The sequence below is a fragment of the Tachypleus tridentatus genome, chromosome 5, assembly GCF_004210375.1.
Source record: "Tachypleus tridentatus isolate NWPU-2018 chromosome 5, ASM421037v1, whole genome shotgun sequence".
In the NCBI taxonomy this organism is placed as follows: domain Eukaryota; kingdom Metazoa; phylum Arthropoda; class Merostomata; order Xiphosura; family Limulidae; genus Tachypleus; species Tachypleus tridentatus.
In genome coordinates this window covers 16,103,290-16,127,619 of record NC_134829.1, presented here as the reverse complement: position 1 = coordinate 16,127,619, position 24,330 = coordinate 16,103,290, and the positions used below count along the sequence as shown (strand labels likewise).

Below are 24,330 nucleotides of genomic sequence, written 5' to 3'. Positions count from 1 at the left end.
TGATATGTACTCTAAAGATAAAAATAAAACACTTTCTCCATCTTCCTTATAAGGTTTATAGAACAACAAATAACACATTAACATTATGTCATTTCTTTGCGTTCACATGCCTTATTATCGAGCCCCTATAATTACGACTTTAATAATTTTTTCTTCGAAAACAAAAGTTTGCGAAATTTTTATGAAATGATTTCATGTTTTTTAGAGGGTGCTTACAGGAGAGGTTGTGGGTGACACACATTATTTCTATAAAACTGCTACACATTCTAATACTATCAACAAGATATGCCTTGCTTTTCAAACCATATTATAAACCCACAAATGAATATAAACTTAAGAAACTAGCACCATAAATTTGAAGTATATTGGAATGCATAGAAGTTTTCACAATGAATAACCCAGTGTTCCACTTTTATTTACTAAGCTAAGAAACTTGTTATTTGGCACAGACAGCTACAGCAGTGTCAGTTGATGACGAAACTTTAAACGTCACAATACATTGTGTTGAGACCGTCACTTTTACACTAACAATGTATTTCATGACGTATATTATGCTGATGATTCAGTTTCAGAGAACAGAGAATGTTGTATCGGTGACGTCATTACATAAGTTTAGAAATCATTGTATTACATCTCTAATTACAGAACATTATTTAAATAATATTAAAAAAAATCAAAATGTATAGTGTGTTGGTGACAACATTTCATATGCAGTAATATTTTTATGAGGTTTCGTTATTTCGAAAAAATGAATTAACTAGGTTTAGTGGAATCTTTTCGTGTTTTACAATTCATCATGGTTACTTACTGCGTTTCGCAAACTTTAGAATACATTGTGTGAATGACATATTACTCAAAGTCTAAATAGAGTAATTTTGAGAATATATTTTTGTATATATCTTATTCGTCATGAAATAGAAACCTTCACATATGTTCAATAATGCTTTGTGATATTAGTACTAAACATATTTTTAACTTTTAATGAAAGACCTAAGCGAAATAAATTGATAGATTAAGAGAAGAATTTTGGCACTCCAATGGTGACATCTGGTGATAAACTTTGAAATATAGTATAAAAATTCATTATAAAAGAGCATAAAAAGCCCAAGACTCTGACAATATCGAAACGTCTATAAGTAATGATAGTTATACTTATTGTAACCTTAACGAAAATACAGGTTTTGCAATTGCTAAGGAAATTAAATTATGAATATTAATAGCATGAAATATCATTTACAAAAAGACTTGAACAAATCTGTCTAATAATTTCTAGGTGTATTTTAAATAAATGGACTTACACTTTATAAAAACAACGAAAATATTGTTTTTAGACCTAAATAGCATTCGTACAAAAAATTTAAATAAGTAATGATCTTTTACTATGTATATATATATTATTCACACCCACACAGAGAATATTTATGAAGTTAGCATCCACAGCCAAAACATTTTCTTTTGCAATTCGGATATGAATTCATAAAGAAAAAGGTAAATCTAAGATCAAGAACAGAGTGCAAAGTATCGATACTGTAAAGTATCAAGCATGTATTAGAGAAATGATATATAAAATTGCATAAATAAGGATATAATATGAGAAAATTTCTTCTAAAAGCAAACAGTTTGAAACTTGATTTTCTCTAACAAATGTGTCCATTTCACAAAATGCGAAGTTTATTAGCTGCACCCCTTTGCAGTATATCATTACGTAATTTAAGGATGGTTAAACTATCACCTACTTTCCTGATTACGTAATTTAAGGATGGTTAAACTATCACCTACTTTCCTGATTACGTAATTTAAGAATGGTTAAACTATCACCTACTTTCCTGATTACGTAATTTAAGGATGGTTAAACTATCACCTACTTTCCTGATTACGTAATTTAAGGATGGTTAAACTATCACCTACTTTCCTGATTACGTAATTTAAGGATGGTTAAACTATCACCTACTTTCCTGATTACGTAATTTAAGAATGGTTAAACTATCACCTACTTTCCTGATTACGTTTTAAGAATGGTTAAACTATCACACTGACCTTCATTATACGTAATTTAAGAATGGTTAAACTATCACCTACTTTCCTGATTACGTAATTTAAGAATGGTTAAACTATCACCTACTTTCCTGATTTTATATCACATGACCTTCATTATAATTTTTCACTACTCGAGTGTTATAAAAAAGAGATTGTTCACAACTAATTTATTTCAAAGAATAGATTGACGCTTTCTTTTAGTTAGTTTTCAAGTATTTTGTAAAAAATCTTTAATACATATTTCAAGCAAACCATCACAATGTAACCATCGAATAATGAGCTTTGAGACAGCTTATAAAAGATGTATTTGATAGTTCACAAAATTAGGGATTACAGTGTAACCATCAAAAACTGAAACTCTCAAAGTTTATAACAACTGTAGTAGTTAGTTTATGAAGTTAGGGATTATAGAATAGCCATCTAACACTGAACCGACAAGCAGTTCGGGTATAGTTTTATTTGACAGTATGATTTTAGGAATTATAGTGTATACACCTAATACTTCACCCTCACACAGTTTGTACATAGGTATTTTAGACAATTTATGAAATTAGAGATTACAAAATACACATCTGATGTTTAACTCTCATAAAGTTTGTAACAAATATGTTTAGTAGTTTATAAACTGAGGATTACAGAGTCCCAGAAGTTTGTGTATAGTTGTGTTACATAGTTTATGAACTTAGAGATTACAGTTTACCTATTAGACAACTTCTACAGAGTTGTGTAACACAGTTTATGAACGTAAGTATTATAGTATACCTTTCTGGTATTAATCTCTCAGAAGTTGTGTTAGACCGTTTCTAAGCTTATAAATTACAGTATGATCATCTGATATTGAATCTTCGGCTACTATACACAGTTGTTTTAGGTTATAAACTTTAAGAATCCATACTGTATATAGAGTCTATAGAATTTTGTAGCATTTCACACGATTGTGTTCTCAGGAAGAAATGTCTAATATAAGACTGTGATCATATTTAATATCATAATTATCTTATCCAAGTTAATAACCAACTAAACTAGACTAATTCGATGTCAAGGACGCCGTCGAAACAGCGATTTGAGGCACGTAGCCATGAAGGATTGGTTATAGAGGAGCAATCTACACGATCAACATGAACGATAAATAGGATCAATTTAGTCCAAAGCTTTGTGCATTCATTCAAAAAGGTAGTCCTAGAATAAATAGTCCTTGAGAAGAAAAACGTCGAAAATACCACAGAATAACCAGCAGCAGCAAATGATTGGTCCAACGTTTATATTTTCTGTTTGTCATTCTTGCTTGGTAATACCTGTATAAAAAAAATTAAAAAGTGTTTTATTTACTTTTTTTGTCAAAATTTTTCAGTGAATTTCGATTGTTCATTTTGTTTGAATAAGACTTTGGAGCTTATTCTACCCTGTGAGATGATTTACTTGAAACTTGAATAAATATTTGGTTAAATTAGTGAGAGTTTTAAACCGAAGTTTTGACTAGAACAAGCCTGTTTTGTTTTCTTCGTTGCTAAGATTTAGATAAGTTCAAATAACGACAATATAAAGAATTTGATGGTCGTTAAATGGTTTTGAGAAATAATTCTGTAATAATAATATAAGTTACAGATACTGACTGAAGAAGCTAAAATATAAAAAAATGGACAAAACTCTTCAGCGTCTCTTTGTGAAGTCAACAATTCTTCAAATTATTTAATAGTTAGCAAAGAACATCAAGTCTGTGGCTACCTTGATAATAAAAGAGGTCTAAAAGGATGGACAAAATGAAGATTATGGTTTGGTTTGTTTTGAAGTTCGCGCAAAGCTATACGAGGGCTCTTAGCGATAGCCGTTTCTAATTTGGTAGTGTAGAGGGAAGGCAGCTAGTCATTATCATCCACCGCCAACTCCTGGGCTACTCTTTTACCATGGAATAAGGAGATTAACCGTAACATTATAACGCTCCCACGACTGAAAGGGCGAGCATGTTTGTTGCTACGGGGATTCGAACCCGCGACCTTCAAATTACGAGTTGAACGCCTTAACCCACCTGGCCATGCCGGGCCAGCTATAACATGGGCATGTATGTTTATAGATGACGTACAAATACTGCGTTTTCTAAACACTGTCTTTAATTTAAGATATATACTTAAATGATATATCGACCTGGAAACAATTCAAAATTAAATATTAAGATAAAGTTTACCATTCAAGACATATGTAATCCTTTTTTTTATTCTAAAGCATGTTTCCCTATATGCGACATATAATATAAACTATCCATTTAGTTGTAGAACATTTGTTAATTTTCTTGGTATATAAAGCCTCTAAATACTTCTTAACTTTGCTATTAATGAAATAAAGAGAGAAATATTTCTTTATATATGTATATTTATTTAAATCTTCTTCATGAAACCTAGCAAAAGAACTATTTGACAAATTCGATGTATTAAAATGTACATTTAATTATTTTTCACTGATAGAATTATTGTAATATGCCTTAGAATTAAAGCAAGTAGTAAAACTATCTTAAGTTGTAAGATTTATCCTCAAATTCGACTTAGAATTGTCTTAAGACGTCACTTCGTTTAATCAATTATCATAAGTTTAAATACAGTGTTCCAAAACACAGTACTATTACGTCATATATTAAAAAAACATGTGTAAAATACTCCATATAATAAGTGAGTTATTTTTCAAAATGGATTACAAAACTACGACTTTCTTCCTGTGGTCCAAAATTTAAGTATTTTAGGAAACTCGTCAAACGAAAAAATATTGATAACCAAAGACATTTTGGGAATTCACAAGTTACGTCCAGATAGAATATTAGAAACTGTGTTTCGTACTTCTTACTACTTAAGTTCATATAGGTTAACAATCAACCAAGAAGTACCTTTTTAACACACGCAACCAGAATATTAACCTTCTCTGTTAGTTGACATTGTTTATTGCCTGTATTTTCAAGATAACTGTGATTATTTCCACATACAATTGGTCAAGATTTTTTACACTACTAAAACCAGATTTTTACTGTCCTTAAATGACACATCACCTACCGAGCTCCCGTTTGTGGCGTCCAATATAGTTTGTTAGAATATGTTGCACCCTGCGCCGTGGCACCCTTGAGGTATCAATGGATGAGCTGTGAGGTTACTTGTTGGGAAGATAGAAACCCTGTGGTTCTGGCCACTCACTGGCTAGGCAAGGAAAGACTAGTTGATTAATATGTACGAAGTGTCTCTCAAAACTCAAACTTTATTGAAATAAATGCAAACAAAATTGAAATGAATATATAAAAATCGCGCACACACACATCACACATAAAGATACATGTACAATAACCGTATATCACCGGCGTTCAAGGTACATCAGAGCTTCATAGATTCCTTACCCACGACAATTCCAGTTTTATACTATACAATGTTCTTACGTCTCCCACATATCTTCACATGGTTGATATCTTCATTATGTGATCTCTTCACATGTTCAATTAGATCTTTTGAGGAGCAACTAAGGATTTTTAACACCTCTAAATGTTTAATGATTGGAAACATCTGTGCTTTCTCTCCCAGGATGTTTATATTTGGAGTTGGTTCTGTGAAGCAGTAATAACTTAATAGTTAAACTTGCAAGTTGATATTTGTAAAGATGTAACAGCTACTTTATCCATTCATTGAAACCTACAGGATTTTAATTTTGTTATGGACCATGAATATGTCATCTGTGTTCTTATATAATGGAGGTACTTCAGAAACTGAAGGAGAGAAGAAAAGGTGGAAAATAGAGAAAATGTTAAAAAGGAAACAATAGAACAGAAAATTATAACAAGTGCAACTATAGTGTAAGTAATTAAGGTAATAGAAAAACGTTAAATCTATTGTAAGGGTAAAATAATTATACGACCCAAACATTGAGCAAATGAGCTTATTCTGGGGCTTGATGAAGGTCGTTTGACAAAAACATTGACCGTATGATCAGTTTCTTTAAAACAGTTGTTACCACTATGCCCTTAATATATTTTGAATATATTTAGTTCTGGATTTTAGGTTCTACACACATAACAACAAGCAATTTCTTGGATATCCTCATAGTTATTGATTTAATTCTATAAAGGGAAATATATTTTTCTCTGATTTTCTTTGCTCTTTCTTAGGTTGCTTTGATCGAATAGTTATGATAAGATCTGAGGTTTTCTTAGTAAATGCGGATCATTTGAGGATTCTAAAAGTTATAATTTTTATATGATCATTTAGATCAAAATTAATGACAAATAGATAGGGATTCAATTCAGAAATATTTCTCTCATAAGTGTACTATTAAAATTATAAAATTTAAGAAATAATTTGTGTAATAAAAGTAGATTATTGTTATATTAAATAACGATACTTATTTGACATTATGAAAACTATATCTTAATTTATGTAACGTTTCACGAAAACTAGTCCAAATAGTTGGATGAGGATTTGAGTCATTTTTTTAAAAAGCGTATACACACACACACACATACAAAAATCCAAATGCCTATAGTAAGAGTTCCTTATGCTATATTTCTCTCTTAAATAAGTTGCAACTTATGAGAACAATCATAAAGCAAAACTGAAAAATCAGTGACAATATAGAAACATCTGGTTGTGTAAAATTTACTTACAGAAACGTCCAGTGGTAGGGTAAGTAAGGTCTGCTACAGCACTACAGATTGTGTAAAATTTACTTACAGAAACGTCCAGTGATAGGGTAAGTAAAGTTTTCTACAGTACTACTGATTATGTGGAACTTATTTACAGAAACGTCCAGTGATAGGATTAGTAAGGTCTGCTACGGTAGTACTGATTGTGTAAAACTTACTTATAGAAAGATCTAGTAATAGAAAATAAGATGTACATACACTTGTTCAGGTATTATAATTGAGATCTTCATTGTGCCTTTATGATATGAAGCTTCAGAAACAAGAACGAAGTGAAAATATAAGCATATCTAATTGTTAAAAGCATACAGACTAAACTGAACGTGCTTATCCAACAACATTTGACAACAGCAGTTGATACACATTAATAAAGTAATTTCAGGATTTCATTATTAAACAATAGCTCAAAATAAGCTTGAAATTCAAATATGCAATAGCGAACAAGACATTACTTTTTAACATTTGAAATCAATACTAAACATAAAACGTACTGCTGTTAAAGATGCAAATACGACGAAAACAACACTACAGAACTATTGTGCATATCAAATATGTACAAAACATTTCTTATTTAAAAAGGGACACTATCAATATGTAATTTTACTTGTGCTTTTGTTTTATTTCGAGACGATAAATAAACTGCAATATATTTTTAATTACTATGAACTGTACTAAACAAATACCGAATGTACACCCCTTAAATCCAATATTTTAAACACGAAATATTTCATACTACTTTTCAATTGTATAAGGTGTTCATAATGTAGGCTATTACAGCTATCAAAATAAGTTCTAGTTCAATAAAATGTTTCCAATCGTTTATATTTTTCACGTTTACTATTTCATGATATTAACATCGGATAAAGTTTCGAAGTAAATAATGCTTAGCTCATTGACACAATGAGGAAATAATTAATTAATACAAAAATAAGTTTATAGTTTATATTTAGCTAAGTGTAACCATTAAATTTGAAGTTTTTAACTTTCTTTTCTTTTACAAAACTTACAATGAATGATAAACTTTGAGAGACAAAAAAATAAAGAACAATACAAAAATAGCATGCGCACTCGTGTAATAATAGTGATGTGAGAAACAACCCGGAAGTCAGCACGTGCAGTCATGTAACGCTGGCTTAAGTAACAATCCGGAAGAGAACATGAGCAGTCACGTTTTGGGACACCCCATAAGTGTGCATGCGCACTCATGTAGTGATGACTTGAGCATTACAAACATACAAGATTGGACCAAGCAACATCGTTCGGTTACATTGTGTAAGCCAATCCACATCACATACAGATAAACTTAGATCTTTTCATACCCTTTGTAGGATCTGTCGATACCACAGATTTCCGATGGTATTGTTTGTTGAACTTTTTTTCATGTTCGGAATGCTGTAAAATTGATGAGAGTAGTGGATAGTTTGGATTCATACTTTCATCGAACTTTCACCTAATAGGCTGCTTATATATTTTCTTTTAAGAATAAAAAAATCAATTAAACATACTTCCGTTAACTTAAGAATTAGACACAATATATAATCTTTTTGGGGGGAGTTGGAGTGTAAAACTTCTCAGTTCCATTTTACTTCGTTATATTAGCTTTACAATCATACAAAATCTACTAAGACAACTCATCTGAAAATGTCATGTAGCAGGGAATAAATTAAATATGTGTTTAAGTCTTTTTCATATTCTTTTAAAAACACTCTATTTCAAATAATGTTTAATTATCTGGCACTCAGTATAATTGAAGTAAACTGTTAATGGTAAATGATTGTTCCCAAGTTTATACGACAGATGACGCTACTAAATGCAGTCTTTATAAAGTTTCTAAATGAAGAATGTCTGCATTGGCCAAACTGAGGAAGAGACGTAAGTAATTATCAGCAGTTAGAGCTAATTAAAACCTCTTCCAATTGGTTTATTCACAAAAAAATACATAAATTATCTGTACCACAAACAAAAATTTCAACTGAAACGTGAAGACAAATATTAGGTGTAATAATTAATTAATAAAAGCGTTTAAAATAAAACGAAATAACCGTGGTCAGTTTAGTGCAATTAAAGAAAGGGCAGCCAAAAAATACTAATATATTGCATGAAATATACCTATGAGTGGTAGTTGATTATATATATATTTAATTAAATAACCATAAACTTGGTTTTTCTGTGTGTTATGATTGTATTCGTTTATTTATTTGTTTTTTGTTTGTGAACGAACTGATGAAAATTGCATTTCTTTTAATTGTTACTAGATATGAAAATAATAATACATAATGTACCTCAGAGGGTCTGGTATGGGTATCAACACTTTTACTGAAGATGACCTAGGAAGGTCAAAACGTTGTTCTCTGCTTTATTAATAAAATTGCTAATACCCATATCAGTCGTTCTCATTTTTACTTCAAGTGGGTTTCTCGTCATCAAGAATAATACATAATATTCTAAATATCTTTTTCAGGCTACCAGTGTTTCTCCAGCTATAGCTTCTTTGTCATCTGAAAATTAAAACAATGTATTGTTATACGCGATATAATGTTAGATTTATATAAAGTATAATTTATGAAACTAAGATTAATCTCAATGAAGAACTGACTTACAAACTTAACATCTCCGTTTGCATGATTCAGGCGCGCCATCTTGTAATCTTCTCTGTCATCTTCATGCCTACTTCTTGTTTTCCCCGATGGGTCACGTGGATAACGACTTTTGTCATGTTTTTGAAGCTTATACCAGCGAGCCTGTTCATCAATTATACCCTCATCTGAAATTATATCCAGATAACTGCTGTGTTGACGGTTTATATTATATCATATCAGAGTTTAATATTAATAAATTATCCTACAATACAGTGGTCAAGCCTATGTTACATTTCAAGAAATCGTTCGAACCGATATCATGTTACAAAAAATCGTTAGAGCTTATATCACATTATAAAAAAGTAAATGGAACCTGTATAACACGTTACGAGATATTGTTCTTACATGTATAAGATTACAAACCATCGTTAGACCCTATATAACGTTAAAAGATATCGTTAAAATCTTTATTGCGACACACACTCACACACAAAAAAAGCATTGGAGTCCACAATATACTACAAAATTAATAACTAGACACTTACTTGCAAGGTTCAGGATGATTTCTCCAAGAAATTCGCCAGGTTTATGTATATCATAATTCCATACGCTAATTTCCAGAAACTTTTCCTGAAGCATGCTCATGGTAACATTAGGATAAACCATTGTTTGGTTCCACTCTGGATTACTGCATCGCGAGAAATACCTTGTTCGTCTCTGGTTCTCGATACTGAAAGAAAACAGTTGTAAATATTCCGATCATAAGACAAAATCACACTAATCAAAAATATGACAGGATTTATCCGACGAAGAAACAACAAAACAGTAACGAGATTTAGAACTCTAAGAAACAAGTCAACTGGTGAACACAAGAATATTAGAACTCCAAGAAACAAGTCAACTGGTGAACACAAGAATATTAGAACTCCAAGAAACAAGTCAACTGATAAACGCAAGAAAAGGCGTTTGTAAATTTAAAGAGAAAATGCAGAAACTAAAAATACCGAAAATCATTGATACATACAAATATCAACCGAAACAAATACAGTAGAAGGATGAACTCATTCAGAATTTTAATTTTTCAACAATTTTATGAATATAATGATAAGCCAATTTTCTTTTTAAAATAGGTTAAATATATATAAAAATAGGTTGGTAATAGTTAAACATTCATTTTGTAAGGCCTACTATTTCTTTCTTTGTTGTATAAAAACTATTAGATTACGTAAGCAGATAAACTTTACTCTGTGTGATTAGAATCAAATTAGGATTAAAACAAATAATAGCGAGAAAAAGTTACAGTTTGCGTAAAACTTATCTATCAAAAATTTTTCATTTCCACAAACGTGTATGCTAAATAGTTTTGTTTCAATGTCTGTTCTTTTAATATTTTGTCGGTTTGCCGTTAACTCATTTACTTGTATTTTTGTCAATATAAATCTGTAGACATTTTCTAAACACGTAATGTTCTTCTTCCTTGTCATGAAAGACCAGTAAGCCTGAAAGCTTATAAACGCTAAAAACCGAGTTTAACTGCAGACACACAAAAGAATAATCTTCTTTTGCCATATGTATCAGGAACCAATTTGAATTTGTTTGCCTTGGTTACTGACGTTACGCCAGTAAAAGTCTTTTACAATTTTATCAGATTTATGATAGTTCTTATATAAGAATGAGAAATTGAATGAACTGTTTTTTTTCTCCCGCAGTTTTACGAGGAATCAAATACTTTAAAATTTTGATAACATACGAGAAATTCCCAGTGTTTTAGTTTACTGCAGTATTTAAGAAATTATAAAATGTTCTCTCTCGAATGTTGTATCTTTTATGTCACTACAAAGAAAACTTGCAACGAAAAAGCTTACCATCGTCCTGGCAACAGATAACACTTAACAAAAGGATCGGGAAACCCGCTATTGTCTCTTGATGTCCCTAGATTTCGTGCTTTAACCACAGTTACATACAATATCGATGCTTTCGAGTCAAAACATACTTGAATCTACGATAATAACAAGTAAAATATGTGTTTACTGTTTTTATGCAACAGGTGGATGATAATCAAGTTGTTCTACATTAATGGACATGTTTAATCCCGGATTAGAAGACATAATATAATACTTTTACCTCAAAGTGAAACCGTAAACCATATATATTGATGATTTTGATATAAATCTTTATCAGAAAGAGAGCATTTATTAGAGCACCTAAATGTAAATAATAATACTGGCACTATTACTTAAAAATGTTTTATCAAAACACTCCCTCATTAAAACAACGACCTCTTCAAACCTTTATCAAAGAACAGACCTCCATGATGAAATATGTTAATAAAATATCGGACTTACGTAACAGAAAATTTGTGTGGAAAACACAAAAGGGCACTAGAGATCAAAGTAAAACACTAAACATACCTTGAGTTCTCCGGTTATATGTTGTGCTTGGAGCTTGTACTGTAACAAAAGAAATGATGGGTTAACATAAGCTGTTATCTACTTATTAATAAACTGTAAAACATCCTAAGCAATGACAGCTTAGATTTTAATCTACAGTACATATTACAACTGTTTATCTTCATTTCTAAAGTTTGGTGCAACACTATTATCACAGAAGTTATCTGCTTTCGATTTTTCATGTTATAACTTAATTAATTTTCTTAATTTGAAATATGCCATAGTCTGAAGAGCGGAATCATTTGGTAGACAGATGGATTATACATTAGAACAAATTTACTATTAACTTTGCCTACTGTGGTTTCGTGTAATGGATATTGTGCATCACATTCGAAAGAATTTATTCAAAATGTTTTTCTTTAAGTCACCTGCTCATCATCTGTTGGACTGATTTTCGAACAGTTTTGATTAAAGGCTCGTGAGACAGGCGTAGCAGCAGAAGGTTCCTGGTGGGATGATGTAGAAACAGGTAGCATCGAATGACAGCTTTGATTGGTCGCTTCTGATTGGCGATGTGTAAGCAATGGAATATCTTCAACGTCGGCGTCAGCAAAGCTCATTTGATTTTCTGTGTTAGGTTCAGTCACTGAGATAAAGAAACCATAATTATTTTGTATTTTTTCTTATCCAACACAAAGCAGTAACATCTTTTCTATATCAAGCGTATAATTTAAATGAAATATTCATTATGATTAGGTTAAAACGTTCACCATAAGGCTTATTTAGAAGTAATATTATCAGACCGACATTTAACATTTTCGCATCAAGGAAATAAAACGTGTGTTTTAGGTTAATAAGGATGATTTTGTCACTTTGAGCACCTAAGTATTAAAGTACGGTATACCTCTTTAATTTTAGTTTTAGTTTTATTTAATCCGACTGGAAAATTTAACTTCAATGATTCACGTTCTATTTACCAATTTATATATAATAAAAGTCCCTCTTGATCGGTCCAGCATGCACAAGTAACGCTGGACTCGTAATCCGAAGGTCACGGGTTCGAATCCCCGTCAAACCAAACATGCTCGCCCTTTCAGCCGTGGGGACGTTATAATGTGACAGTAACTTCCACTATTTGTAGGTAAAAATAATAGTCCAAGAATTGACGGTGGGTGATGATGACTAGCTGCCTTCCCTCTAGTCTTACACTGCTAAATTAGGAACGGCTAGCACAGATAACCCTCGAGTAGCCTTGCGCGATTTACAAAAAACAAACAAACATGCTATATCCAATGCCTTTGACAACTCTTATCTATTTTTCATGTGTTTCATTCTCTTTCAGAAACGTATCTCTAACCTTCCAAATGCTCGCTTCTTTCTGGTGATTTTAATTTTACTTTTACATTACTGTTAAAGTTCTAACTATTACATTACATTTTCAATTCTCTAATGCCTCTACCTAATTTTTTATAATCTAATTTCTAAATTTTATCCTAACCTCTTTATGTTGTACACAATTTAGTATTCTCATAATTTACCAAAAACTCAATGTTGCTATCATCTTATTCTCATGTTTTAACTTTTCTTTTGGTGAGTTTGGATTCCTCGCCCTAACCTTACTACCGAACAAACACCTTCGGATGTCCACACCGTTTTTAGTATATAATATGTTAAGAATCCTCTGTATATTCACGTATTTAATAACCTATCACTTCAAGGTGTGACTAGATTCTTTCATAATAGTCATAATCGTTTTATTGTTATTTTTAAAATCTTTACTTAATTCAATCACAAAACTTCAGGAAAATCAGACATTTTCAAGCTCAGTTATGCTGCATTGCATGTAGACTGTGATTCGGCTAAGGCCAGTCCTTCTCTTTCCATTAATAATTGTTCAAAGTTTCTAAACCAATTTTTTTTCCACATAACACTTTTATCAGTTTATTATGTCAAAATAAATAACGTATAGAAATCTGTCATTTACGTAATAAAGAAATTAACTTAAAATGATTTGAGTTAAACAAAAATATTTTATATTCTTGTACGTGTGTGTGTTTTCTTACAGAACAGCCACATTGGGCTATCTGCTGAGCCCACCGAAGGAAATCGAACCCCTGATTGTAGTATTGTAAATCCGTAGACTTACCGCTGTACTAGCAGGGAGCGTTCTTGTACAAGTAGGAGCGCTAGAAGATGACTTACTGCCCACGTTTACCTTACCAAATAAACACCATTTATCATAAAAACTTATTATCAGATTAAAAGTACACAGTACAGCCCATCACCCTTATTGCTAAAATAAAACACTTCAAAATTCTGCACGTGCTCAAATGGAAGAAGAGCATTTCTTGTTAGTCATTTTTAAATTATTTTATACCGCATGAAATCAACCAGGGGATATGAAAACTCCCCCAAATCCTATTAAATCTAACAAGGGTATGGTACCAGAAAAAGTTAAGTTATGAAACCCATTGATTTGTGGGTTGGAGAGACGGGATGAGGTTGGGTTTTCGACGTTATTGTGTCTCCAGCCACCTCGTGAACTGTTGTTCCCTCTGAAGTAGTCCTGTTCCAGGGATAGCCTTCCATAATCATGTCCTGTACTGCCATAGTCACGTGGGTTGTGACCTGTAGAAAGATCGTCGTATCGCCTAAGTCCATCACTGGAAGAATGTCGTTGCACGTGACTCATTTCCTGCTGTTTGAGGACATTTAAATCACTGTGAGGGAAATATGAATTGGGCACATTTTAATTAGTTGCTCGAGATGTCATGCTTTATTATACAAACTTATATAAGTTACTATATGTATATATATAGAGAGAGAGGGAGAGAGAAGGGCAGTCTATTAATGAAATATAGTTTATTGTATTCTAATAATACAAGTTCAAAATATTGTCTGTATCATGAAACTAAACTTCTGTTATCAAACTTACACTAAATTAGACCAACATAAATGTTTATTCGGATGTATTTGTAACAAAAGGTTGTTTGTTTTATACCTTTATGAATTTATTAGATTGCTTTATTGATACCACAACAAACTAAAACTTAAGACATCATCCATCTGTTATCTTCTGTCAAAAACAAAGTTTGAATGTTCATAATTAAATACGTTTCATTAATTTTCTAATTCACTATACTTGCTATAAAACATTTGAAGCTTTCAAACAACGCTCTCTGGGCATTAAATGGAAGTGACCCATAGAAGATATAATGCTTCAAAAAAGTTAATAGCGGTTTGGTTTGTTTTGAATTTCGCACAAAGCTACTTGAGGGCCATCTGCGCTAGCCGTCCCTAATTTAGCAGAGTAAGGCTAGAGGGAAGGCAGCTAGTCATCACCACCCACCGTCAATTCTTGGACTATTCTTTTACCAACGAATAGTGGGATTGACTGTAACATTATAACGCCCCCACGGCTGAGAAGGCGAGCATGTTTGGTTTGACTACTAGTAAGTAGTATAAACGGTTAGACAAAAAAATTCTTGAAGGATGTGATTTATGGATCTAATAGAATATCTGTCTGTCTCTCTCTCCACACACACAAATATATATATACATAATGATTTAAAAGGCACTTACAAGTCTAGTACATAAAGTTAACTGAGGTCTGACAATTTTTTTGCCTATCAAATCAGTTAACAAAGATCAAGACCCAGAAAAAGTAGTATGAAAAACTTCCGGAAACCAATAACTCCAATATAGTAGAAATTAGTAACATGTTGAAGAGAAACAGTATTAAACTGAAGGAAAGCTTTGACAATATAGAAGAAACTAACAACAAAGTAGTAACAAACTGCAATAATATTGTAGAGAAAGAGTGGAAGGTTGAATGAAAACCATGTCAAAAATTGAGAGAAATAAAAAACAGAAGAAAAGCATTAACAAACTGAAAGAAAACAATAACATGCTGTAGAAAAATTAAATGGAAGCATAGAGAATGTAAATTTATATAAATATTTCTCAGTTAAGATGTACCATTTGTGATTTTGTTTTTTCTAAAATAATGAAATAAAGCAGGGAGATTCTGAGATAGATATAACAGGTCATCCCTTAAATAATGTCTGATTCTAGGTACAGAAAAAGAGAAAGAATTTGAAACGTTATAATTTTATTTAATCAATAATTTATGTCCAATTTTTATTAATTACTTCCTGCCAACGATTCACAAGCTTCTGAATGCCACTTCTATAAAATTCTTGAGGTTTGGAGTAGAAGGATGTAGATAGGGCAGTTTCGACATCTTCATGTGTTTCAAACCCTTTTCCATTAAAATAGCTCTACAAACTTCAAAATAAATGATAATCAGATGGGGGCAAGGTCTGGAGGATAAGGGGGATGTGGAAGTGTTTTTCTAGTCTAGTCCTTCAATCTTTGCAAGTGTGATCCTGGCTGTATGGCGTCGTTACGTTATCCTGGTGTAACACAACACCTTTACGATTGATCAAAGCAGGTCTCTTTTCTTTCAGTGCATCATGCAAGCGCTCTAACTGTTGACAGCCTGATGTAATCGATACATGGAGTAGCAGCAAATTAAAGTGGACCACACCAACAATATCTCACCAAACACTTAAAAGACTTTCCTAGGGTGAAGGTCCATTTTGGGCTGTGCTTTAGCCAGTTGAACTGCACTGAGCCATTGTCTGCGGCTCTTATCTTTTATATAATATATCTATTTTTTATCTCCAGTCACTAACCTGTCCAAAAAAGATGAGTTACGTTCACAAGAGTGCAGAGAAGTGCAAATATCCACTCTTGCACAAAGGTGTCAACTTATGAGGAACCCATTTTTCAAATTTTGATACCTTTCCACACTGTTGCATATGACGGTGAACTGTTGAATGGGTTGAATTAAACTTCTGTGCCAGTTCTTGAACTGTTACAGCACAATCTTCATCAAGTGCAGCCAGCAGCAAGTCATCATTAAACTCAACAGGACGACCTGAACGTGGTGCATCACTTAGGCTGTAGTCACCTGATCTGAGCTTCTGAAACCACCTTCAACATTTTCTTTCATTGAGAGACTCTGCACCATAAACACCATGAATGTTTCGTATACTTTCTGTTGCACTATTATCTTTTTTAAACTTATAAAGCATTATATGGCTGATGTGCTCCTCAGACACATCCATCTTCATAAAGGTTTATTTGATTAATGATTTGAAAAAGTGGAATTTAATTAGTTTATTTTATTTGCCTGAACATTTTTTTTATACACGTCCTACAACATAGTTTAGTCATTAAAGCCTTCTACAAAGACAGAAATGATACACTTTCTGTATTATATTTTCGGACGTTACTTATGAGATGGCCTGATATAAAATTGAAGTGTTCAGGTTGATAGAAGAAAAACACTACATACCATTTTGGATGAAACAATGATAAATTTATGGAAACCAGTCACAATTTGAAGATACACAATAACTATCTGAAAGAAAACACTGAGAGAGAGACGGAAATTGAATTGAAGAAAATGGTGTCAAGATAGATGATAGCAGTATGAAGTTAGATAGAACCAGGAACAGTATGAAAGGAAAGAATAAAAATGAAATAAAACTCAAGGAAATGAGTAAGAATTTGACATAAAAAATACCAGACTGGAAAAACAGTAACATGCTGAAAGAAGATAGTGGAAACTTGGAGGAAATGCCTGCATAAATTGAAAATATAATTACTCCAGTGTTAAAGAAGGGGAAAGAAACAAAATAAAATGCTGAAAAAATTGAAACAGATATAAGCAATTTATAGAAAAATAGTGAAATACTGAAATAAAACAAACACTATTTGAAAAGAAATAGTAAATAGCTGAAAGAAAACCATAAGTAATTCAAATTAAACTGTAATAAGATAGAAGAACATAGTAAGATGATGAAAGAATGCAGTAAAAACCTGTAAAAAAACACTAAGAAGTTGAAGAAAAAGTAAAAATATAAGGAAACTAACATCAAAAAGAAGAAAAACAATTACAGTTGAAATTAACAGTAACAGTTCTAAAGGGAACACTAAAAAATAAAGAAAGTAAATAATAGGTTAGTGGAATACAGAAAGATTAAAACCAACTGAAATTTTAAGGAAAACAGTCTACAATATAAGAAATGTAAGGAAAGTAGTAAGAAATTGAGGAAAAATACTAAAACACTAAAAAGAAACAGCAGTAAGTTGAAGGACATTGTAGGATTTTGAAGGAAAGTAGTAAGAAGTTGAAAAGAACACTAAAACACTGAAGAAAAACAGCAACAAGTGAAACAAGATTGTAGCATTTTGAAGAAAATAGTAAGAAGTTGAAAAAACATAAAAACATTGAAAAGAAACAGCAGCAAGTTGAAGGATATTGTAGCATTCTGAACGAAAATAGAACGGAAATGATGATAAACCTTAAAACACTGAACAAAAACAGCTGTAAGTGGAACCACATCATAGTGTTCTCAAGAAAAAAAAACATGAAGTTGAAGAAATACAATAAAATGAAAAGAAAAAGCAGTAAGTTGAAAGATATTGTAGCATTTTGAAGGAAAATAGTAAGAAGTTGAAGATAAACACTAAAACACTGAAAAGAAACAGCAGTAAGTTGAAAGACATTGTTGGATTCTGAAGAAAAGTAGTGAGAAGATGAAGAAAATAACTAAAACACTGAAAAGAAACAGCAGTAAGTTGAAGAATATTGTAGAATTCTGAAAGAAAGAAGTAAGAAGTTGAGAAAATATACTAAAACACTGAAAAGAAACAGATGTATGTTGAAGGGTATTGTTGGATTCTGAAGGAATATTGTGAGAAGATGAAGAAAAATACAACAACACTGAAGAGAAGCAGCAGTACGTTAAAGGATATTTTAGCATTCTGAAGGAAAGTAGTAAGAAGTTGAAGAAAACACTAAAATACTGAAGAAAAACAGCAGCAAGTGGAAATAAGATTTTAGCATTCTGAAGGAAATAGTAAGAAGTTGAAGAAATACAATAAAAATGAAAAGAAACAACACTAAGTAGAAGGATATTGTAACATTCTGAATGAAAATAGTAAGAAGTTGAAGATAAAAATGAAAGCACTGAAAAGAAACAGAAGCAAGTTTAAGGATATTGTAGTCTTCTGAAGGAAAGTAGTAAGAAGTTGAAGAAAAACACTAAAACACTGAAAAGAAACAGCAGTAAGTTGAAAGACATTGTTGGATTCTAAAGAAAAGTAGTGAGAAGATGAAGAAAAACACCAAAACACTGAAAAGAAACAGTAGTAAGTTGAAGTTCATCGTAGCATTCTAAAGGAAAATAGTATGAAGTTGAAGAAAACACTAAAACACTGAAAAGAAACAGCTGTAAGTTGAAAGACATTGGAAGATTCTGAAGGAAAGTAGTAAGAAGTTAATGAAAAACACTAAAACACTGAAGAAAAACATCAGCAAGTGGAAAAAAAGATTTTAGCATTCTGAAGGAAATAGTGAGAAGTTGAAGAAATACAATAAAAATGAAAAGAAACAACAGTAAGTTGAAGGATATTGTAGCATTCTGAATGAAAATAGTATAAAGTTGAAGATAAACACTAAAACACTGAAAAGAAAAAGTAGTAAGTTGAAGGACATTGGAAGATTATGAAGAAAAGTAGTAAGAAGTTGAGGAAAAACACTAAAACTCAGAAAAAAAACAGCAGTAACTTGAATGTTATTGGAGGATTCTCAAGGAAAGTAGTAAAAAGTTGAAGAAAATAACTAAAACACTGAAAAGAAACAGCAGTAAGTTGAAGAATATTGTAGAATTCTGAAAGAAAGAAGTAAGAAGTTGAGAAAATATACTAAAACACTCAAAAGAAACAGCTGTATGTTGAAGGGTATTGTTGGATTCTGAAGGAATATTGTGAGAAGATGAAGAAAAATACAACAACACTGAAGAGAAGCAGCAGTACGTTAAAGGATATTTTAGCATTCTGAAGGAAAGTAGTAAGAAGTTGAAGAAAACACTAAAATACTGAAGAAAAACAGCAGCAAGTGGAAATAAGATTTTATCATTCTGAAGGAAATAGTAAGAAGTTGAAGAAATACAATAAAAATGAAAAGAAACAACACTAAGTAGAAGGATATTGTAACATTCTGAATGAAAATAGTAAGAAGTTGAAGATAAAAATGAAAGCACTGAAAAGAAACAGAAGCAAGTTGAAGGATATTGTAGTCTTCTGAAGGAAAGTAGTAAGAAGTTGAAGAAAAACACTAAAACACTGAAAAGAAACAGCAGTAAGTTGAAAGACATTGTTGGATTCTAAAGAAAAGTAGTGAGAAGATGAAGAAAAACACCAAAACACTTAAAAGAAACAGTAGTAAGTTGAAGTTCATCGTAGCATTCTAAAGGAAAATAGTATGAAGTTGAAGAAAACACTAAAACACTGAAAAGAAACAGCTGTAAGTTGAAAGACATTGGAAGATTCTGAAGGAAAGTAGTAAGAAGTTAATGAAAAACACTAAAACACTGAAGAAAAACATCAGCAAGTGAAAAAAAAGATTTTAGCATTCTGAAGGAAATAGTGAGAAGTTGAAGAAATACAATAAAAATGAAAAGAAACAACAGTAAGTTGAAGGATATTGTAGCATTCTGAATGAAAATAGTATAAAGTTGAAGATAAACACTAAAACACTGAAAAGAAAAAGTAGTAAGTTGAAGGACATTGGAAGATTATGAAGGAAAGTAGTAAGAAGTTGAGGAAAAACACTAAAACACTGAAAAGAAATAGCAGTAAGCTGAAGGATATAGTAGCATTATGAAGGAAAGTAGAAAGAATTTGAAGAGAAACAGCAGCAAGTGGAACAAGATTGTAGCATTCTGAAGGAAATAGTGAGAAGTTGAAGAAATACAATAAAAAATAACTTTCAATAGAAAGTTGAAGGACATTAGACGATTCTGAAGGAAAGTAGTAAGAAGTTGAAAATAAACACTAAAACACTATAAAAACAGCATCAAATTGAAGGATATTGTAGCATTCTAAAGAAAAATTGTGAGAAGTTAAAGATAAACACTGAAAAAAACAGCAGTAATTTGAAGTATATTGGAACATTCTGAAGGAAAGAAGTAAAAAGTTGAGGAAAAACACTGAAAAGAAGCTGTAGTAAGTTGAAGGATATAGTAGCATTATGAAGGAAAGTAGAAAGAATCTGAAGAAAAATGGCAGCAAGTGGAACAAGATTGTAGCATTCTGAAGGAATTAGTAAGAAGTTGAAGAAATACAATAAAAAATGAAAACAAACAAGAGAAAGTTAAAGGACATTAGACGATTCTGGAGGAAAGTAGTAAGAAGTTGAGTTAAAACACTAAAACAATGAAAATAACACCAGAAAGTTGACGAATGTTGTAGTATTATGAAGGAAGGTAGTAAGAAGTTGAAGATAAACACTAAACCACTGAAAATAACAGCAGAAAGATGAATGATATTGTAGCATTCTGAAGGAAAATAGTTAGAAGTTGAAGAAAAACACTAAAACACTGAAGAGAACAGCAGAACGTGTAAGGATATTGTAGTATTTTTAAGGAATGTAGTAAGAAGTTGAAGAAAAACACTAGAAAGAAACAGCATTTATGTAAGAAAGTTAACTGAAGAAATACTGTAACACTTTCAAGGGAAAAAGTTGTCAAGTTGAATATGAAGAATATTAGGTTTAAGGAAAGTATTTACAAGATAGTGTAAATTGCAAAATTTTGAAGAGAAGCAAAATCTTCAAAGAAAACCACAACTTCGAGGGAACTTTTAATAAATTAAAATACTACATTTTTAAATTTGAGAAGAAGTGTTGAAAGCTAGAAGAACACAGCAATATATTCATGAAATTACAAATTTGAATGAAAACAGTGTGAAAGAAGAGAATTTTTAGTGGTTGCATAAAAATTGTTATAAGAAGGGAAATAATAATAAAAACAACAAAAATAGTAGCAAACACAAGAATAATAGCAGCTAATTAAACAAACACTGTATTCAATTAAAAAATGAAGATAAAACTAGTAAAAGTTATTGAAAATAGTAGCAAAGTAAAAAAGTTGTAACAAGTTGAAGGAAAGTACAAACAATTTAACTGATAAATAGTAACAAATATAATAATTGAATACTTATTGCTGAGTTGATTATTACCTTCTAATAATCATTTCTACTTCATCTCCGGAAGATGCAATAATTCTTTTTACTTCTTCATAGGTTTTTCCGTTTAAATTTATTCCGTTCCAGTCTATAACCTGATCACCTGTTCAAGATAATATTTATTATTTTGAAATCGCAATTTACACAAATTTCTCAAAGTCTTGTGCGTTTTATTGAAAAGTTTTTAATACCAATTCATATACTATTACGTTTTCTAACCTATTGTTTTGCGTTGCTGATAAGATTCAAGTATTCTCATAAAGCGATATAATTATCGCAAATTCATTTTTGATAAAATTCATTCGACTACTAAAGTAAAGAATAGTTTACAATATATTGTTTTCATGTATTTAGTTAAATTTAAGATATAGTTCTTGAAAGATTATTGGACTCAAATAAAACGTAAAATCAAGCTTCATTAACTTGCTTCACCATCTAGTGTGTTTTTCACAGAAGAAACATAAACTGCTTCTCAGAAAATGTAAATTACTGATAAATTTTGATATTTTAATATCGTCAATATCATAAATTTACCTAACTTTAAAGCTCTCTTATCATTTAAAAGTTTTTATTCTGCATGACTGTGTAATTATAACCGTTGTTGATAAGATAGAAAACCTTCAACAGAGTTTACATTTGTTTCACATGTTTACGATTTAAATAAACAAACATCCTACGCTTGATGATGAAGGAGAAAAATACCACATGTTGATAGAAGTTATTGCATCCTACAAAGAAAATGAGAAATATATTTTGTTCAGGATTTTGTTTATTAAAAAAAATTGCTCACCGCCGCTATTAAATGGTGATAAGTTTCAGGAGTTAGCAAAGAATGTCCATTTAGTTTTCTTTACGTCAGCTGATATCTATTATCTATTAAATGGTGATAAGTTTCAGGAGTTAGCAAAGAATGTCCATTTAGTTTTCTTTACGTCAGCTGATATCTATTATCTATTAAATGGTGATAAGTTTCAGGAGTTAGCAAAGAATGTCCATTTAGTTTTCTTTACGTCAGCTGATATCTATTATCTATTAAATGGTGATAAGTTTCAGGAGTTAGCAAAGAATGTCCATTTAGTTTTCTTTACGTCAGCTGATATCTATTATCTATTAAATGGTGATAAGTTTCAGGAGTTAGCAAAGAATGTCCATTTAGTTTTCTTTACGTCAGCTGATATCTGAGATCTTCTTTTGTGTTATTTTACATGTCCTGATTACATATATTAAAATAGTTAGTGTTTTATATTATAACTTATATCTCGTACTTTCATTTCACCAGAATCAACATTCTTTCTGCATTCTTTTCTTTCTGAAATACTTGTTTTTCCAATTCAGCGTTTCTCAACTTTTGCCATACGAGGGACTGGCTCACTGCCTCCCTAAACTGTCGGGGACCACTAAAATGCTAATATGACGAAAACCCATTACGACTCTGATATGGATATTTTCTTAATATTTATTTACTTGTTAGTTTTCGTGAATTTTCGTGAACTGGCAGTGCTCTAGTTCATTGAGAACTTATGATTACATGAAAATTAACAGTGTTAAAAAACAACTTTAAAATAACTCTTGTTTTGGTAACTACACTTACCAACAGCAGTTTTATTTGATATATTATTCATCATCACTCTAAGATAACTCACATTTTTAACTGTTATTTTTTAATTACGCTTAATAACAGCAACATCATTAAACATGTTTACAATTTAGGTAAACAAACATCCTATGTTAGACGATGAAGGGCAACCAACGCTGCGTAAATTGTTTTTCTTTTTATATTATAAACATGCCACAACCACTTCATGATGTATCAGTTATCACTGTGGGATAACTAACTTTGCATAAATTATGTTTTTGTATATACACTTACAAACAGCAACATCATGTGATATATCAATCATCGTTCTAGGATAACTAACTCTGAATAAATTATATTGTTGTATATAAACTTACAAACAGCAGCATCATGTGATATATCAATCATCGTCTATGATAACCAACTCTAATTAAATTATGTTTTTCTATCTACACTTACCAACAGTAACTTCATTTAGTACACTAGCCATTATTCCAGCGTAGATTTTAGCAATATATGCTCCAGTTAAATTATTATTGTTTGGAAGTTCTTTACCACCAACAATTTCTAAGCCAAATCCATTACCTAAAGAAAGGAACAGAAATAGTCATCATCTGTGATTACATGCCAGCCGAAAATACTTTTATACAAAACGTAACAATTTAATTTTAAGTTACTAAAATTGTGGATAATTGTTTGTTAATCTTCTGATCAAACGACATAAATAACTTGATTTCAAAACTCTTGACAAGTTCGAAAAAATGCATTTTTTAAAAATAGGGGTCAATATTTATGCCGATAAAATATACAAAATCTTGTTTGATTACTAGCGTTTTCACTTGCAACGTGCTGAACTTTTACCAAAAACTGCAAACATCTGCGATGATTTTCCCGAAAAAGTCGCAACAATAAAACATATTCAGTTTTTTTTCTTTACGATGCAAGAGCTTTATGGATATTAGAAACGTAACAAGTTTCCAAGTT

The 24,330-nt window shown here is 31.2% G+C and overlaps 1 protein-coding gene across 7 annotated transcripts in view; it reads right to left on the bottom strand.

Moving 5' to 3' along the window:
- Positions 1-1,374: 1,374 nt before the first annotated feature.
- LOC143250596 (uncharacterized) overlaps positions 1,375-24,330 on the bottom strand; it is a 103,301-nt gene continuing 80,345 nt past the window's right edge. For 3 of the 7 annotated variants that reach the window (XM_076501394.1, XM_076501397.1, XM_076501395.1), the window contains exons 12-23: positions 23,806-23,931; positions 21,765-21,873; positions 14,115-14,389; positions 12,098-12,315; positions 11,691-11,729; positions 11,145-11,278; positions 9,825-10,009; positions 9,301-9,464; positions 8,020-8,092; positions 5,073-5,209; positions 2,076-3,332; positions 1,375-1,990 (exon numbers count right to left, since the gene is read on the bottom strand). In XM_076501394.1, coding sequence (XP_076357509.1) covers positions 5,106-5,209; positions 8,020-8,092; positions 9,301-9,464; positions 9,825-10,009; positions 11,145-11,278; positions 11,691-11,729; positions 12,098-12,315; positions 14,115-14,389; positions 21,765-21,873; positions 23,806-23,931 — 1,427 coding nt within the window. In that variant the 3' untranslated portion in view covers positions 1,375-1,990; positions 2,076-3,332; positions 5,073-5,105. The other 4 variants (XM_076501398.1, XM_076501399.1, XM_076501401.1 and 1 more) reach the window with 4 other exon arrangements.